The sequence below is a fragment of the Hyperolius riggenbachi genome, chromosome 8 (genome assembly GCF_040937935.1).
Source record: "Hyperolius riggenbachi isolate aHypRig1 chromosome 8, aHypRig1.pri, whole genome shotgun sequence".
Classification (NCBI taxonomy): domain Eukaryota; kingdom Metazoa; phylum Chordata; class Amphibia; order Anura; family Hyperoliidae; genus Hyperolius; species Hyperolius riggenbachi.
This window is the reverse complement of record NC_090653.1, coordinates 294829389-294848707: the sequence shown is the minus strand read 5'-3', so window position 1 is coordinate 294848707 and position 19319 is coordinate 294829389. Positions and strand designations below refer to the sequence as shown.

Here is a 19319-nt window from a genome sequence, read left to right as displayed (position 1 = left end):
GTCAATAAAATGTCTTCTAAACCACCAGAAAACAAAAAATACTCAAAATAATTTTGCTAGTACTTTTTCTCCTTCTTTTTGCTACTCTTTCCATTGAAAAGTGCTAAAAAGTTATTCTAAATCGAAGATGAAAAATTATCTCCTGGGAGAAAACTCAGGAGAATAAGGGAATTGCATCTCGGCCCTTATCTGTTTTTTTATCTCTCCTTGGGCCACATGCAATTCTCTCTTTCTCCAGAGTTGTCTCCCGGGTGATATTTTCACAACTTGTCAATAAAATGCCTTTTAAGCCACCAACAAGCAAGAAATACTCAGAATAATTTTGATAGTACTTTCTCACCTACTTTTTGGTACTTTTTCAGTTGAAAAGTGCTTAAAAGTTATTTTAAATTGAAGATGAAAAATGATCTCCTAGGAGAAAACTCGTGAGAAAAAGTGAATTGCATCTCGGCCCTTATCTCTTCTCTCTCTTGATCTTTTCTCTTATCTCTCCTTATCTGCTCTCTTATGTCTCCTTATCTATTCTCTTATCTCTCTTTGGCCTCAATTCACAAACCGGTGCTAACTCAGTAAGAACATTTGGACATGCAAACGAGGGTGCTAAGTAGTTTCCAACACGCAGCGCTAAACTTTGCGCATGATCAATGAAAGCTTTAGGTGCTGAGCACCCTAGTTAGCATGCCCAGAGCTTCTAGGCGTGCAAACTGAGTGAGCACCCTTTTGTGAATTCAGCCCCAGATGTTGCTGTTTTGGTCACATCGGGTGCGACATTTTGCGCACACCGCGCAGCACTAAACTTTGCGCGCAAAGTCAATGTGCGGGATAACCCGCTTAGCACTGCGGCGCTAACACTTAGTGCTGGTTAGTGAATCGAGCCCTTTACCTGTTCTCTTATCTCTCCTTATCTATTCTCTTATCTCTCCTTATTTATTCTCTTATCTCCCCTTATCTATTCTCTTATCTCTCCTGTTATCTCTACTTATCTGTTCTCGTATCTCGTCTTGGCTGTTCCGTTATCTCACTTCTCTTCTCTTTTTCTCACAATCTCTCTCTTTTCACAATAAGCGAACAATCCATAATAAGTTATCTCTGAAGGAAGATAAGAATTTTCATTTTACTTATGGTACTTGTTTTACTTGCTAGGCATTAGAGAGGTATAGTGCAGAATAATAAGGTGGGGGGGGGGGTGACAAATGTCGGAGGGTGGCGCCACCTCTGGGCGGAGCTCGGACAGATTTGCCCGGAGTTGGACAGAGGAGATTTCTCCACTATAATTACAAGAATGAGGCTGCCTTCACTTTATTACACACTGCGGCTGTGAGAAGAGCCTGTGGACCATTTATGATAACACAGCACTGAGCTAATGAGATAGTTCTCTTCCTATGAGAAACCCTCACCAGTAAGTCTGTCTGTCTGTCTGACTCGGAGGTCAGCCAATTACCGACCTCCATTCTACCATTTTCAGTCATTTTACGCTGCTGGGCCCTCCTGAAGTATATAGTCACATGATTATTATTATTGTTTACATCACTTAAAGGGAACCAGAGAGGAAGCACCCTTGTGTATTTTACCATGTATATCAGTAAGAACATTAGAGAAAACACTTACCATGTTCTCTGTTTCACCCTCACTGCTAAAAGTGTCTGTTATCAGCAGTCACAAGAATCCCAGACTGAGCAATTAAATCTGGCTTTGCTGGGAATGATTATTGCTGAGTCATTATAGCAAAGCCACAAGGGGGCAGGCTTGGGCTTGAAATAACACCACAGAAGACAGACTTAGCTATAATCTTTCTGTAGCAAAGCTAGACGGAGCAGCCTGACTTCTCAGTCGGGGATTCTTATCAGAGGTGATAACAGTCAGATTACACAGAGAACAATGAAACAAAGGGCAGATTAGGTGTTTACTGTCATGTTCCCACTGATTTATAAGGTAAAATACAAGAGGGTGCTTCATCTCTGGTTCTCTTTAAGGCGCACTTTAAACACAACCAAGGGTAAAATATTCAACATAGATAAACTGAAGTGAGAGGGATATGGAGGCTGCCATGTTTATTTCCTTTTAAACAATACCGGTTGCCTGGCAGCCCTGCTGGCTGAAAAAGTGTCTAAATAGCACTAGAAACAAGCTAATCTGTCAGATCTGGCAATAATGTCAGAAACACCTGATATGCTGCGTGCTTGTTCAGGGGCTATGGCTGAAAGTATTAGAGGCAGAGGATCAGCAGGGCTGCCAGGCAACTGGTATTGTGTAACAGGAAATAAACATGGCAGCCTCCATATACCTCTCTCTTCAGTTGTCCTTTAATGTAATCCTCATTGTACCCTAGCATAGGATGGCCGATTGAACAGGTAAATCACTCACCTGTTCACTGGGAAACATACATTATTCATAAACCCCGCCCCATCGGCAAAACCACAGCCTGATAGGAGACCACTGAGCTAGGGGCGGGGCAGATAACACAGATGGGTGTGGCCACATAGCTCCTGATGTCTTCTGTGAGACTAATCACAAGCCTTTTTATTTATCTTTCTGCCAGTACTGACTGCCTGAAGCTGCATTCTGATTGTAAGTTGTAGACTTCCTCTAGCTTGTCATGATTTACTGTCTGTTTTGTACGCAGGGGGAACAGGGCAACCCAGGCTACCCCGGAGCACAAGGGGTTAACGGTTCTCACGTGAGTATTTGACCTACAGGAGAGTAAAAGGAGATTTCCTGAGAAAGCTGGGCAGATGTTTGCATTGTAATAAAGAACCATTTATTGGCCTCTGTGGTGGCGGCATAACTGCAGTTTGCTATTTGGACACAAGATGTCCTCGTTTCCATCAGAATCAGTGAGGCAAATTTACAGTATATCTAGCTGTAACAAACATCCAAATACACACGAACGTTCCCATGCATAATATTAGTGAGATAACATTTATAAAGCGCCTTTCTCCGGTACAGTAGACCTCAGGGCTGGTTCACACCGGGGCACTTCTGGGGAGCTGGCAATCAGCAAAGCGCTGTGCGGTGGTGTAGTGGTTAGCGCTCTCGCCTTGCAGCGCTGGGTCCCCGGTTCGAATCCCAGCCAGGTCAATATCTGCAAGGAGTTTGTATGTTCTCCCCATGTCTGTGTGGGTTTCCTCCGGGCACTCCGGTTTCCTCCCACATTCCAAAAACATACAGATAAGTTAATTGGCTTCCCCCTAAAATTGTCCCTAGACTACAATACATACACTACACGATATAGACATATGTCTATGGTAGGGACTAAATTGTGAGCTCCTCCGAGGGACAGTTAATGACAAGACAATATACTCTGTACAGTGCTGCGGAAGATGTCGGCGCTATATAAATACTAAATATTAATAATAATAATATCCCTATGGAATCCTCCTCTCTGCACTGCACGCAGCTGTTTGGGGGCGATCGGGATGATGTCATTCTTGTTCTCTTGAACGGGAATCACAAATCGCTGAAAAATCACCAAAATTTTGTACTGCAAAATCGCAATCGCTGAGTGAGGGTGATGTGGATTTTACGATCTGAGTGTCAGCCAGCCCTCACAGATATGTCTCAGATCAGTTCATATTGGAATTATTCTAGTTGCAGGTGGACTGTGTTACAGAGGAAATAGTCAAGCATTTATAAATGTCACACAAATCAGGGGGCTGCTTTTCAGTTAGGACTTAATTTCCTCCAGGGTTGGAGCTGTCTTAATTGGGTGCGACAAGGTGTTCCAAAGGGTTGGGGCAGCATGACAGAAGGCTCTGGCTCATACTGCTTTGAGTTGGATTCTGGGGGTGACAAATTATTACTGGTACATCCTGTTGATCTGAGGTTGTGGGGGGGGGGGGGGGGGGGGGTGATGCAGTTGCAATGAATCCTTCAGGTATCCGGGGTCTAGGTCGTGTAGAGATGTGAATGCTAATAGGCTGAGCATGAAGAAAATTCACCATTTTATTGGTAGCCAGTTAGTGAGCAAAGGATTGGTGTTATGTGGCAATGCTGGGGTTGGCTCGTTAGTCTTGCGGCGGCATTCTGTACTAATTGCAGGCGGTGCAGGTCTCTGTGTGGAAGGCCTGCATAGAGGGCATTGCAGTCGCCCAGCCTTGATGTGATGAAGGCATGAAATAGGGTTAGTAGATCCAGTGGAAGTAGGAGGTGCTTAATCCTTATCCTTGCAATGTTCCTTAGGTAAAAGATGGAATGTTTCACCACAGCTGAGATTTGATTCCATCAGTCCCCCATCAGTCAGGACACCCTGGCTGTGCACCGTGTTGGAGCGGTGAGGTCGGAGTTCCCCTCAGTGGTGGTGACTGTGTCTGGAGCTGCTTTGCTGCTAGCCGCTGTCTGACCTCCAATGACAAAAACCTCAAGGCTGGAGGTTTGCAATTGTGAGACATCTCTAAATACTGAAGATGACGATGCCTGGCTGTATTCTAGTTTATCCACCACAAACAGTTCCATGCTTTTTTTTCTCAGACCTGCACCCACTGGTTTCAGCCAGACTTTCCCTGACATACGAGGGCTGCAGACAATCCATGGTTATCTCTGCCTCTGCTGCTTCCCTGACAGCTGCTGGTAAATGGATAAATGTGCTGCAGTCAGGGGGGCGCTGTGATAACTTCATGGGACTCACAGAGAATGTCTAAAATGTGGGCAGAGGAGTGTGTGGGGTTTTGTGAGGGGTTGAGGAGCACCGCATTGTCCAGTGATGAATCTTGCCGTATGTCTTGCAGGGGGAGGCGGGACCTGCCGGAGTGGGAGGCCATCGGGGCCCGCGGGTAAGTCGCAGAGCGCTGTGTGATGTACTGTGTGCCTCTGATTACAGGAGGATTTGTAGCTTGTTCTGATTGGCCATCAGATCATCGGGGTAGTGATGGGAATATGGAGGCTGCCATGTTGTTCTGTCTCTGCGCTTTCTAACGCTACTAAATAATATCCATATGCCAAATCTAAGTCAGTCATATTCTTATGATGATGATTATTATTATTATGCATTCATACACTGACTTTACAGGAGGTCTGACAGCCTGCTTAGCGTCTATTGTTTAACCACTTCAGCATGAAGGGTGGTTTGTTTTTTGCATCTGAGCAACTTTCACCTCCCATTCATTTTCCAATAACTTTATCACTACTTATCACAATAAATTGGTCTTTATCTTGTTTTTCTGCCAGCAATTACGCTTTCTTTGAGTGATACATTTTGCTAAGAATTATTTTATTCTAAATCCATTTTAACAGGAATATTAAGAAAGAAATGGAAAAAAATATTTTTTTTTCAGTTTTTGGCCATTATAGTTTGAAATTAATACATGCCTCCATAATTAAAACCCTTGTATTTTATTTGCCCATTTGTCCCGCTTATTACACCATTTAAATTATGTCCCTATCACAATGTATGGCGCCAATATTTTATTTGGAAATAAAGGTGCATTTTTTCAATTTGCGTCCATCACTATTTACAAGCCTATAATTTAAAAAATTATATTAATATACTCATTTGACATGCATATTTAAAAAGTTCAGACCCTCAGGTAACTATTTGTTTTTTTGTTTTCTTCTAATTGTAATTTTTGTTTTCTTTTTGTATTAAAAATTGTATGTGAGTAATTTTTGGTGTGGGAGGTAAACTGCTAATTATAAATGTAAAAAAAAAATATTTATTTATTAAAAAAATGGATGTGTGATGGCCACAGTGAAAAAGTCCTGGAAGCGTGATCGTACGCTTCCAGGAAGAAGACTGAAGACGGGAAACTTTTTGAAACTCAAAAAAAGTCAGGACTGAGTCAGCCACTTACATACCTGATATTTAACTCCTTCAGGCAGAGGAAGAAAAAAAAAGAACACAGCCTAGGTATTTGTGTGCTAGGCCCTATACATACCCAGGTCTATCTCATCATGTCACATGTCAATTCGGGGTGTCCTTTAAGGTGGAATAATTAAAGAAAACCATAAGTGACATGTGACATGATGATAGACATGTGTATACACAGTGCCTAGCACACAGATATGCTGTGTTGCTTTTCTTCTATCTGCCTGAAAGAGTTAATATTCAGGTATGCAAGTGACAGTTTCTCTCCAGTCAGAACCCAGTTGGACTATAGTAATCCTCACTTATAAGGAATTACAGCCATAACATTCTTTCCTGGAAGAGAACAGCTTCTAAGGGCAGGGAATAGAGTGAAAAAGGACAATAGTTCATATATTTTAGCTGAGACACCAAACAAACTGTGTCATTGAGCTGAGACAAAACAATAAATCTACTTTTTTTTAAGTTTTTAAACATAACATAAAACTGTGGGATATCTAAAAGTCATTTTTAGGAGTAGGAGGATAGATACAATTGTTTATATCATCACTTTATTTTACTGTAATGTACTGTATATGGTTGTCAAGGGGCACTTGAGATAATCTTTCCTATAACGGGGGAACTTCTCCAGCACAGGCTTACACACGGGGTACACAACAAAGTAAACCTTCCCCCATTATTGTCACTATCTGTCATTCGCTCATCAATGGCTGAATAGCTGAACGCTGCCACCTTGTGGATAGACTGCAAACTGTATTTCCCTGCCGAAAATTGTTGTTGCACCAAATTGTTGTTGCGCTTAACCAGCAGCTGGCATGTGTTTGCACAGGGCCCACCGGGGTTGGAAGGACTTTGCGGCCCCCCTGGACCCAGAGGAGCTCAGGTAATGTTTTCTCCAGTTATTGTCCCCCCAATTCTCAGACATGTGCGATTATTGCTGTATGATGTATGCTAACATGCTGTGCTCTGATTGGCTGCAGGGCATGCTGGGAGATGACGGCCCTACTGGCCCGAAAGGACAAACGGTACGTTTATTTACCCCCCTCCTCCAAGGGGAAGATGTCACTGATGCCTGTGGTGGTTATATGTACACATATCTCATCCTCAGATAAGCATTGGGTAAATCGGCCAGACCCCTTCTCCACCTCCCCGATTCCTCCTGGAGTTTTATCTCTTGGTGTCCACTAATGGTGCAATCTTCATTGTACAATCTTACCACTTCTGTATCATATGTAGAGATGTCACGAACATAGAATTTTCTGTTTGCGAATGGTGAACGCGAACTTACAAAAAATGTTCGCGAACAGGCAAATCTGGCGAACCGCCATAGACTTCAATGGGCAGGCGAATTTTAAAACCTACAAAGACTTCCTGTAAGAGTGAACAGAGGCGTCAGCAGGATAAAAGGTTCTAAAAGGCTTACAATCCCTCAGGAGGTGGTGGTGGACTCGCCTTCCCGAAGCAGACAAGATACCGTCAGTTTTATGACAACAGGTTTATTAATATACTCCAAAACAAACAGTGCAACGCGTTTCACGGGTATGTTCCCGCTTCCTCAGGCAATAAACAGATAGGAGTACACAGTATAGTCTCAAGGTGACAGAGGCGCTATTCGTGACCTTGAGACTATACTGTGTACTCCTATCTGTTTATTGCCTGAGGAAGCGGAAACATACCCGTGAAACGCGTTGCACTGTTTGTTTTGGAGTATATTAATAAACCTGTTGTCATAAAACTGACGGTATCTTGTCTGCTTCGGGAAGGCGAGTCCACCACCACCTCCTGAGGTATGTTAAGCCTTTTAGAACCTTTCATCCTGCTGGCGCCTCTGTTCACTCTTACATTATCAATATCCACCCCTGGTGGAGGGGTGTTGCCCCTTATTTCCTTATCTACAGAGAGCGACTTTTAATCCTGAGTGAGGACAGGTCTAATCTCCTCACCTGCCTGTACAGTGGTTACCGAGGAGGTAACCCACGTTTGTGAGTATATACATTATATACTTTTCATTTCCAACCCTTTGTTTTGCATACTACACTATATTGGGCTCTCGGTATTTCTTTTGTCTTTATCATTACAAAGACTTCCTGTTTCTGACCACAAAAGTTATGAAAAAGTTGTTTCAGTGGGTATAACACCTGGAGGGGGATGTCAGTGGGGGATCCATGCCAAAAGTCTCACCAAAAATTACAGAGTTGAAGCAAAGTTGGGTTTTAATCCCTAGAGGGCAGAAATCACATTATGCACAGCTCTGGGTGTCAGTGGGCTGTGGAGTGTCTCACACACTAAAAAAACACAGGAGACCGATGTGCTAGGCCTTGATGTATAGAGGACGAATCAAACACGCCAAGTGTTCGCTGCGAATGCGAACAGACGATGTTTGCAGAATACTGCTCGCCGGCGAACTGTTCCGGCCATCTCTAGTAATATGCAGGGGCGTACTTGGGTAATATAGAGCCTATGGCAAACAATGAAATTGCCCCCCCCCCACCCTTCCTCTGTCAGAGCCTCCTTCCACTCTCACGAATATGTGTTATCATGGTTGCCTGCTTTTTTTTGGGGCTCGGGATATTATAGTTACTTTTTTGGAAATATGTCTTCCTATTCCCTCTCTGTCCACTTTCCTAACACCGGGACAAGTACACCCTACATAAAATTAAGTAGCCCCAGATAACAGAATTAATCTGATTTGAGGCATAGAGGCACAGCCCAGGAGCAGGCTTAGAGGCACAGCCCAGGAGCAGGCATAGAGGCACAGCCCAGGAGCAGGCATAGAGGCACAGCCCAGGAGCAGGCATAGAGGCACAGCCCAGGAGCAGGCATAGAGGCACAGCCCAGGAGCAGGCATAGAGGCACAGCCCAGGAGCAGGCATAGAGGCACAGCCCAGGAGCAGGCATAGAGGCACAGCCCAGGAGCAGGCATAGAGGCACAGCCCAGGAGCAGGCATAGAGGCACAGCCCAGGAGCAGGCATAGAGGCACAGCCCAGGAGCAGGCATAGAGGCACAGCCCAGGAGCAGGCATAGAGGCACAGCCCAGGAGCAGGCATAGAGGCACAGCCCAGGAGCAGGCATAGAGGCACAGCCCAGGAGCAGGCATAGAGGCACAGCCCAGGAGCAGGCATAGAGGCACAGCCCAGGAGCAGGCATAGAGGCACAGCCCAGGAGCAGGCATAGAGGCACAGCCCAGGAGCTGGCATAGAGGCACAGCCCAGGAGCAGGCATAGAGGCACAGCCCAGGAGCTGGCATAGAGGCACAGCCCAGGAGCAGGCATAGAGGCACAGCCCAGGAGCAGGCATAGAGGCACAGCCCAGGAGCAGGCATAGAGGCACAGCCCAGGAGCAGGCAGAGAGGCACAGCCCAGGAGCAGGCAGAGAGGCACAGCCCAGGAGCAGCCATAGAGGCACAGCCCAGGAGCAAGCATAGAGGCACAGCCCAGGAGCAGGCATAGAGGCACAGCCCAGGAGCAGGCATAGAGGCACAGCCCAGGAGCAAGCATAGAGGCACAGCCCAGGAGCAGGCATAGAGGCACAGCCCAGGAGCAGGCATAGAGACACAGCCCAGGAGCAGGCATAGAGACACAGCCCAGGAGCAGGCATAGAGGCACAGCCCAGGAGCAGGCATAGAGGCGCAGGAGCAGGCATAGAGGCACAGCCCAGGAGCAGGCATAGAGACACAGCCCAGGAGCAGGCATAGAGGCACAGCCCAGGAGCAGGCATAGAGGCACAGCCCAGGAGCAGGCATAGAGGCGCAGGAGCAGGCATAGAGACACAGCCCAGGAGCAGGCATAGAGGCACAGCCCAGGAGCAGGCATAGAGACACAGCCCAGGAGCAGGCATAGAGGCACAGCGCAGGAGCAGGCATAGAGGCACAGCGCAGGAGCAGGCATAGAGGCACAGCCCAGGAGCAGGCATAGAGGCACAGCCCAGGAGCAGGCGTAGAGGCACAGCCCAGGAGCAGGCGTAGAGGCACAGCCCAGGAGCAGGCATAGAGGCACAGCCCAGGAGCAGGCATAGAGGCGCAGGAGCAGGCATAGAGACACAGCCCAGGAGCAGGCATAGAGGCACAGCCCAGGAGCAGGCATAGAGGCACAGCCCAGGAGCAGGCATAGAGGCACAGCGCAGGAGCAGGCATAGAGGCACAGCCCAGGAGCAGGCGTAGAGGCACAGCCCAGGAGCAGGCGTAGAGGCACAGCCCAGGAGCAGGCGTAGAGGCACAGCCCAGGAGCAGGCGTAGAGGCACAGCCCAGGAGCAGGCGTAGAGGCACAGCCCAGGAGCAGGCGTAGAGGCACAGCCCAGGAGCAGGCGTAGAGGCACAGCCCAGGAGCAGGCGTAGAGGCACAGCCCAGGAGCAGGCGTAGAGGCACAGCCCAGGAGCAGGCGTAGAGGCACAGCCCAGGAGCAGGCGTAGAGGCACAGCCCAGGAGCAGGCGTAGAGGCACAGCCCAGGAGCAGGCGTAGAGGCACAGCCCAGGAGCAGGCGTAGAGGCACAGCCCAGGAGCAGGCGTAGAGGCACAGCCCAGGAGCAGGCGTAGAGGCACAGCCCAGGAGCAGGCGTAGAGGCACAGCCCAGGAGCAGGCGTAGAGGCACAGCCCAGGAGCAGGCGTAGAGGCACAGCCCAGGAGCAGGCGTAGAGGCACAGCCCAGGAGCAGGCGTAGAGGCACAGCCCAGGAGCAGGCGTAGAGGCACAGCCCAGGAGCAGGCGTAGAGGCACAGCCCAGGAGCAGGCGTAGAGGTACAGCCCAGGAGCAGGCGTAGAGGCACAGCCCAGGAGCAGGCGTAGAGGCACAGCCCAGGAGCAGGCATAGAGGCACAGCCCAGGAGCAGGCATAGAGGCACAGCCCAGGAGCAGGCATAGAGGCACAGCCCAGGAGCAGGCATAGAGGCACAGCCCAGGAGCTGGCATAGAGGCACAGCCCAGGAGCAGGCATAGAGGCACAGCCCAAGAGCAGGCATAGAGGCACAGCCCAGGAGCAGGCATAGAGGCACAGCCCAGGAGCAGGCATAGAGGCACAGCCCAGGAGCAGGCATAGAGGCACAGCCCAGGAGCAGGCATGAGGCACAGCAGAGGAGCAGGCATAGAGGCACAGCCCAGGAGCAGGCATAGAGGCACAGCCCAGGAGCAGGCGTAGAGGCACAGCCCAGGAGCAGGCGTAGAGGCACAGCCCAGGAGCAGGCGTAGAGGCACAGCCCAGGAGCAGGCGTAGAGGCACAGCCCAGGTGCAGGCGTAGAGGCACAGCCCAGGTGCAGGCGTAGAGGCACAGCCCAGGTGCAGGCCTAGAGGCACAGCCCAGGAGCAGGCATAGAGGCACAGCCCAGGAGCAGGCATAGAGGCACAGCCCAGGAGCAGGCATAGAGGCACAGCCCAGGAGCAGGCGTAGAGGCACAGCCCAGGAGCAGGCGTAGAGGCACAGCCCAGGAGCAGGCGTAGAGGCACAGCCCAGGAGCAGGCGTAGAGGCACAGCCCAGGAGCAGGCGTAGAGGCACAGCCCAGGAGCAGGCGTAGAGGCACAGCCCAGGAGCAGGCGTAGAGGCACAGCCCAGGAGCAGGCGTAGAGGCACAGCCCAGGAGCAGGCGTAGAGGCACAGCCCAGGAGCAGGCTTAGAGGCACAGCCCAGGAGCAGGCATAGAGGCACAGCCCAGGAGCAGGCATAGAGGCACAGCCCAGGAGCAGGCATAGAGGCACAGCCCAGGAGCAGGCATAGAGGCACAGCCCAGGAGCAGGCATAGAGGCACAGCCCAGGAGCAGGCATAGAGGCACAGCCCAGGAGCTGGCATAGAGGCACAGCCCAGGAGCAGGCATAGAGGCACAGCCCAGGAGCAGCCATAAAGGCACAGCCCAGGAGCAGGCATAGAGGCACAGCCCAGGAGCAGGCATAGAGGCAAAGCCCAGGAGCAGGCATAGAGGCACAGCCCAGGAGCAGGCATAGAGGCACAGCCCAGGAGCAGGCATAGAGGCACAGCCCAGGAGCAGGCATAGAGGCACAGCCCAGGAGCAGGCATAGAGGCACAGCCCAGGAGCAGGCATAGAGGCACAGCCCAGGAGCAGGCATAGAGGCACAGCCCAGGAGCAGGCGTAGAGGCACAGCCCAGGAGCAGGCGTAGAGGCACAGCCCAGGAGCAGGCGTAGAGGCACAGCCCAGGAGCAGGAGTAGAGGCACAGCCCAGGAGCAGGCGTAGAGGCACAGCCCAGGAGCAGGCGTAGAGGCACAGCCCAGGAGCAGGCTTAGAGGCACAGCCCAGGAGCAGGCATAGAGGCACAGCCCAGGAGCAGGCGTAGAGGCACAGCCCAGGAGCAGGCGTAGAGGCACAGCCCAGGAGCAGGCGTAGAGGCACAGCCCAGAAGCAGGCGTAGAGGCACAGCACAGGAGCAGGCGTAGAGGCACAGCCCAGGAGCAGGCATAGAGGCACAGCCCAGGAGCTGGCATAGAGGCACAGCCCAGGAGCAGGCATAGAGGCACAGCGCAAGAGCAGGCATAGAGGCACAGCCCAGGAGCAGGCATAGAGGCACAGCCCAGGAGCAGGCATAGAGGCACAGCCCAGGAGCAGGCATAGAGGCACAGCCCAGGAGCAGGCATGAGGCACAGCAGAGGAGCAGGCATAGAGGCACAGCCCAGGAGCAGGCATAGAGGCACAGCCCAGGAGCAGGCGTAGAGGCACAGCCCAGGAGAAGGCGTAGAGGCACAGCCCAGGAGCAGGCGTAGAGGCACAGCCCAGGAGCAGGCGTAGAGGCACAGCCCAGGAGCAGGCGTAGAGGCACAGCCCAGGTGCAGGCGTAGAGGCACAGCCCAGGAGCAGGCATAGAGGCACAGCCCAGGAGCAGGCATAGAGGCACAGCCCAGGAGCAAGCATATTGGCACAGCCCAGGAGCAGGCAGAGAGGCACAGCCCAGGAGCAGACATAAAGGCACAGCCCAGGAGCAGGCCTAGAGGCACAGCCCAGGAGCAGGCCTAGAGGCACAGCCCAGGAGCAGGCCTAGAGGCACAGCCCAGGAGCAGGCCTAGAGGCACAGCCCAGGAGCAGGCATAGAGGCACAGCCCAGGAGCAGGCATAGAGGCACAGCCCAGGAGCAGGCATAGAGGCACAGCCCAGGAGCAGGCATAGAGGCACAGCCCAGGAGCAAGCATATTGGCACAGCCCAGGAGCAGGCAGAGAGGCACAGCCCAGGAGCAGGCCTAGAGGCACAGCCCAGGAGCAGGCCTAGAGGCACAGCCCAGGAGCAGGCCTAGAGGCACAGCCCAGGAGCAGGCGTAGAGGCACAGCCCAGGAGCAGGCGTAGAGGCACAGCCCAGGAGCAGGCGTAGAGGCACAGCCCAGGAGCAGGCGTAGAGGCACAGCCCAGGAGCAGGCGTAGAGGCACAGCGCAGGAGCAGGCGTAGAGGCACAGCCCAGGAGCAGGCGTAGAGGCACAGCCCAGGAGCAGGCGTAGAGGCACAGCCCAGGAGCAGGCGTAGAGGCACAGCCCAGGAGCAGGCGTAGAGGCACAGCCCAGGAGCAGGCGTAGAGGCACAGCCCAGGAGCAGGCGTAGAGGCACAGCCCAGGAGCAGGCGTAGAGGCACAGCCCAGGAGCAGGCGTAGAGGCACAGCCCAGGAGCAGGCGTAGAGGCACAGCCCAGGAGCAGGCGTAGAGGCACAGCCCAGGAGCTGGCATAGAGGCACAGCCCAGGAGCAGGCATAGAGGCACAGCCCAGGAGCAGGCATAGAGGCACAGCGCAAGAGCAGGCATAGAGGCACAGCCCAGGAGCAGGCGTAGAGGCACAGCCCAGGAGCAGGCGTAGAGGCACAGCCCAGGAGCAGGCGTAGAGGCACAGCCCAGGAGCAGGCATGAGGCACAGCCCAGGAGCAGGCATAGAGGCACAGCCCAGGAGCAGGCGTAGAGGCACAGCCCAGGAGCAGGCGTAGAGGCACAGCCCAGGAGAAGGCGTAGAGGCACAGCCCAGGAGAAGGCGTAGAGGCACAGCCCAGGAGCAGGCGTAGAGGCACAGCCCAGGAGCAGGCGTAGAGGCACAGCCCAGGAGCAGGCGTAGAGGCACAGCCCAGGAGCAGGCGTAGAGGCACAGCCCAGGAGCAGGCGTAGAGGCACAGCCCAGGAGCAGGCGTAGAGGCACAGCCCAGGAGCAGGCGTAGAGGCACAGCCCAGGAGCAGGCGTAGAGGCACAGCCCAGGAGCAGGCGTAGAGGCACAGGAGCAGGCGTAGAGGCACAGCCCAGGAGCAGGCGTAGAGGCACAGCCCAGGAGCAGGCTTAGACGCACAGCCCAGGAGCAGGCATAGAGGCACAGCCCAGGAGCAGGCATAGAGGCACAGCCCAGGAGCAGGCATAGAGGCACAGCCCAGGAGCAGGCATAGAGGCACAGCCCAGGAGCTGGCATAGAGGCACAGCCCAGGAGCTGGCATAGAGGCACAGCCCAGGAGCAGGCATAGAGGCACAGCCCAGGAGCAGCCATAGAGGCACAGCCCAGGAGCAGGCATAGAGGCACAGCCCAGGAACAGGCATAGAGGCACAGCCCAGAAGCTGGCATAGAGGCACAGCCCAGGAGCAGGCATAGAGGCACAACCCAGGAGCAGGCATAGAGGCACAGCCCAGGAGCAGGCATAGAGGCGCAGGAGCAGGCATAGAGGCACAGCCCAGGAGCAGGCATAGAGGCACAGCCCAGGAGCAGGCATAGAGGCACAGCCCAGGAGCAGGCATAGAGGCACAGCCCAGGAGCAGGCATAGAGGCACAGCCCAGGAGCAGGCATAGAGGCACAGCCCAGGAGCAGGCATAGAGGCACAGCCCAGGAGCAGGCATAGAGGCACAGCCCAGGAGCAGGCATAGAGGCACAGCCCAGGAGCAGGCATAGAGGCACAGCCCAGGAGCAGGCATAGAGGCACAGCCCAGGAGCAGGCATAGAGGCGCAGGAGCAGGCATAGAGGCACAGCCCAGGAGCAGGCATAGAGGCACAGCCCAGGAGCAGGCATAGAGGCACAGCCCAGGAGCAGGCATAGAGGCACAGCCCAGGAGCTGGCATAGAGGCACAGCCCAGGAGCAGGCATAGAGGCACAGCCCAGGAGCAGGCATAGAGGCACAGCCCAGGAGCAGGCATAGAGGCGCAGGAGCAGGCATAGAGGCACAGCCCAGGAGCTGGCATAGAGGCACAGCCCAGGAGCAGGCATAGAGGCACAACCCAGGAGCAGGCATAGAGGCACAGCCCAGGAGCAGGCATAGAGGCGCAGGAGCAGGCATAGAGGCACAGCCCAGGAGCAGGCATAGAGGCACAGCCCAGGAGCAGGCATAGAGGCACAGCCCAGGAGCAGGCATAGAGGCACAGCCCAGGAGCAGGCATAGAGGCACAGCCCAGGAGCAAGCATATTGGCACAGCCCAGGAGCAGGCAGAGAGGCACAGCCCAGGAGCAGACATAAAGGCACAGCCCAGGAGCAGGCATAGAGGCACAGCCCAGGAGCAGGCATAGAGGCACAGCCCAGGAGCAGGCATAGAGGCACAGCCCAGGAGCAGGCATAGAGGCACAGCCCAGGAGCAAGCATAGAGGCACAGCCCAGGAGCAGGTGTGGCGCCCATGGCGTCAGCCATGGCTGCACCCCTCTAGATACGCCTTTGGTAATATGTGGGACTGCCTAAAGTATCCAATCAAAGTCTATTCACTCCATTTACCCTTCTACTTCATACTGTGGATCTGATAAAACCGATGGCATGATTGCATGATTAGTGGACACCTTTACACCCACCACTGGTAAGATCTCTACACTAGAGTTACTAGTCTCACCAACTTCACCCCATTAAGGTGGCCGTACATCAGGTGACTTGGCGCCGATCCACCATCCGATTTGATTATTATAATCAAATTGGATCAAAATCGGTGTTGCCAAACACAGGCCCCGAAATTGGTTGCATAGTCAATTGCACATGCTGCAAGATATTGAGCCGACTTGCCCAATCGGGAGCATGGCTGGAACGGCATTCAATTTTGCAACAATCGACGAATGCAACGAAACTCCCGGCACTGTCCCCCTAATGATGAATGTCCCCCACGGTGCCCATGTGCAATGTATACATTACATTTTTTGCCCCCTCCGCTTTTCCCCGCCGGCTCCGGGTGCATACCGCTGTGCATACACGCTCGCCCCACGTGGTTTCCTAGTAAGGGGCGCACGTATGACGTCATACACGTGGCCACGTTATTAGGCAACCACGTGGCGCGAGTGTATGGCGAGTGGATTGCGCCCGGAGCCTGCGGGGACAAGCAGAGGGGGTAAAGGTAATGTATTACATGCAAGAGGCACTGGGGGGGACAATTACATTGGAGGACACAGCGTCAGAGTGGCGGATGCAGCGCACAAGGCCAATTACTGAGAGATTTTATGATGATGCTGAAATTTATCGGGAATTGGCCTGCAGTGTATGGGAAGCTGACAGATCTCTCTCTTATCAGATTCGATTAGAGAGAGATTTGTCTCTTGGTTGAATCTGCTCATACATCGCTAGACATATGCTTGCCTTTACTCCAGGGGTAGGGAACCTATGGGTGCTCCGGGGTGCCGGCGTGGGTGGAGGTGATAGGTGCGGTGGGCGGTGCGGTGGGCGGGGAGGAGGGCGGGAGCCCCGCAGGAGGGATGGAGCTCTTTAAATTTCCCTCCAGGGCTCACTACTTAGTATAGCTAGAGCTGCGGCGGCGAGCGGCGTGTGTGGCGGCAGATGTGCAGCGGAGATCTTCAATCAAGTTAACCAGAGGATATTGGGGTAGGAACTTTACCACAGAAGGTAATATTCCTGGTTAATAAGAAAAACCAAGGACTTTTTGTTGTGTCTTTATTTATTTTAACCCTTTGTTGGAAATGGTAAAGGGTACTATGTAACCCAATACCAGTGGCGTAGCTAAAGAGGTGTGGGCCCTGATGCAAGTTTTACATTGGGGCCCCCCAAACACTTTACACATAACAACTGATAAGGCGCACCAAAACCTGCCAATGGCATCTACAGTGTCAGAGGTGCAAGAAGGGGATGGGGAACAGTTTGTTAATGATTACCACTATTCAAAGTATCTATAGAAGTCATTATTATGAGCACCGGACCAATAGAGAGCTAATATTGCAGTTGAGGGAGGGCCCTTTGTGGCACCTCTGGCCCAAGGGCCCCGATGCGGTCTCAACCTCTGCAACCCCTATTGCTATGCCCCTGCCCAATACTCATTTCTCCTGGGAGGGGGCTGGCATTGAGGGGTTCCCTTCTTAAAGGGGACTCCCAGAGGCCACCATGAACCCCCCCCCCCCCCCCCCCCCTCGGCGTCTTCGGCCCCACCCCACAAACCTCCAACCTCACCAGGCTACACACAACCAATAATAATCTTTTTGCAGTAATGTTACTTGTTACTGTCATTTGTTGAGAATGGGGTTGGGTTACACTGGACCCATTTGCTACAGGGGATTATACGGGATACACTTGCTACAGGAGGTGGGATTAATGACTGTTATCCTGGCCACACGCTGGGGGAAGGGGGTCTGGCCATGTTTGCTGTGGGGGTGAATAAGGGGATGCATGTGACGTCATGATTACGTCCTGCGCATGCGCAGAGTGCTCCCGACCGCGGTCACACGCTGTATGATGTGCGCAGCCAGACCAGCACAGCCGCAGTGATGCCTGACTTCAGTGACTCGGAAGAGGGTGCCGCAGGGCAAATAGCCACATCGTAGGGTCAGAAAGGAGAACGGGGGGGCCTCAGGACAGCTCGCCATACAAGCCAGCTCCCCCCATTTCTCCTATATATTTCTCATCTGGTATCCTTTAAGGAAGGAGCTGAGAAACTGCACAGCAGGGCCACAGCCTCATATTCTGGTGTTTCCTGCAGGGTGAAGCTGGTCCAGTCGGTCTACGAGGAGAGAGAGGGCCGGAAGGTCCCATGGTAAGAATGTTCCTTTTTTTGTGATAATTACACATAATGAGATATTAATAATTCTACCGTGTATCAGGGCAGTTTCTGGTCATTTGGCATTCAAGGCAGCTGGTGCCTCCTAAACTTATGATTAAGAAGTCTGTGCCTACATTAATTGGCTTTGTAGAGATCAACGATGAATTGATAAGTTAGATACAAAAATATTGTTTCTCAGAACAAGTCTGTAAAGGATATACACATATTATTACCAGGCCAGCAACACCTCACTGGCTCAGACTCACTCAAGTCACATAAAAACTCTTCCTATAACTTTAAGAGAGGTGTATAAACCCTGTATAAAACATGATACTGATTGTGTATAGCCTGGGTCTTTACAGGTTGGAATAGAAGAGTTCCAACAATCAATTCAGAACAAATCAAAACAATTACAGTTTAACCACCTATGTGGTTTAACCACTTCACCACTGAGGGGTTTTACCCCCTGACCACCAGAGCAATTTTCACCTTTCAGCGCTCCTTCCATTCATTCGTCTATAACTTTATCATTCCTTATCACAATTAAACGAACTATATCTTGTTTTTTCCACCACCAATTAGGCTTTCTTTAGGTGGGACATTATGCCAAGAATTATTTTATTCTAAATGCGTTTTAATGGGAAAATTGGAAAAATGTAGGAAAAAAATTAATTATTTTTCAGTTTTCGGCCATTATAATTTTTAAATAATGCATGCTACTGTAATTAAAACCCCGGTTATAAAACCATTTAAATTATGTCCCTATCACAATGTTTGGTGCCAATATTTTATTTGGAAATAAAGGTGCATTTTTGTTCAGTTTTGCGTCCATCCTTAATTACAAGCCCATAGTTTATAAAGTAACAGTGTTGTACCCGCCTGACATAAATATTTAAAAAGTTCAGTCCCTAAGGTAACTATTTATGTATTTTTTTTATTGTACATTTTTTAATTTTTTTTTTATTACAAAAAAAAAAAAAATTGGGAGTGTGGGAGGTAATGAGTTAATTTTTTGTGTAAAAGTAATTTATTTGTATGTGAAAAATGTGTAGGGTGTAGTTTTACTATTTGGCCACAAGATGGCCACAGTAACGTTTTGCTTTAATGCGACCTCCAAGCGTCCTTCCGGAAGCTTGGAGGAAGTACTTGGAGGCTGGGTAAGTTTGTATCGTTTCACAATGATCGCGCTGCCCATCGGAGAGCAGCGGATCATTGCGGGGCTAAGATCAACGAACGGGAATGGATTTTCCCGTTCATTGATCTCCGGGCGAGCGGGCGGCAGCGTGTTTACTAGCGGCGGGTGGCGTGTTTATGAGCGGGAGCGCGGGCAGCGGCGGGAGTGCGCAAAGTACAGATTTCTCCGTCCCTGGGGGTTAAAGGATGGAAAAAGGGACGGAGAAATCCGTACGGGCGGGGGTAAAGTGGTTAAGATATCTACACCCCGCAGGACTTCAGTTCCTACACAGGGACGTAGATATTCGTCTATTGCGACTGATGGCCCCCGCTTGTTCCTATGTGGGTACTTGACGCCGCCCATTAGAGGGGAGGTGATTGAATGGAAACGCAGTTCCTATTAATTAATCTAAAGGTGGCCACTAACGGTCCAATTTCTAG

At 51.7% G+C, this 19319-nt stretch overlaps 1 protein-coding gene across 1 annotated transcript in view; it reads left to right on the top strand.

The window, feature by feature from the left end:
• LOC137527509 (collagen alpha-1(XI) chain-like) overlaps positions 1 to 19319 on the top strand; it is a 197329-nt gene that overhangs the window by 33995 nt on the left and 144015 nt on the right. The window contains exons 7-11 of the mRNA XM_068248027.1: positions 2624 to 2677; positions 4725 to 4769; positions 6627 to 6680; positions 6778 to 6822; positions 17646 to 17699. Coding sequence (XP_068104128.1) covers positions 2624 to 2677; positions 4725 to 4769; positions 6627 to 6680; positions 6778 to 6822; positions 17646 to 17699 — 252 coding nt within the window. The remainder of the gene's footprint in view (positions 1 to 2623; positions 2678 to 4724; positions 4770 to 6626; positions 6681 to 6777; positions 6823 to 17645; positions 17700 to 19319) is intronic.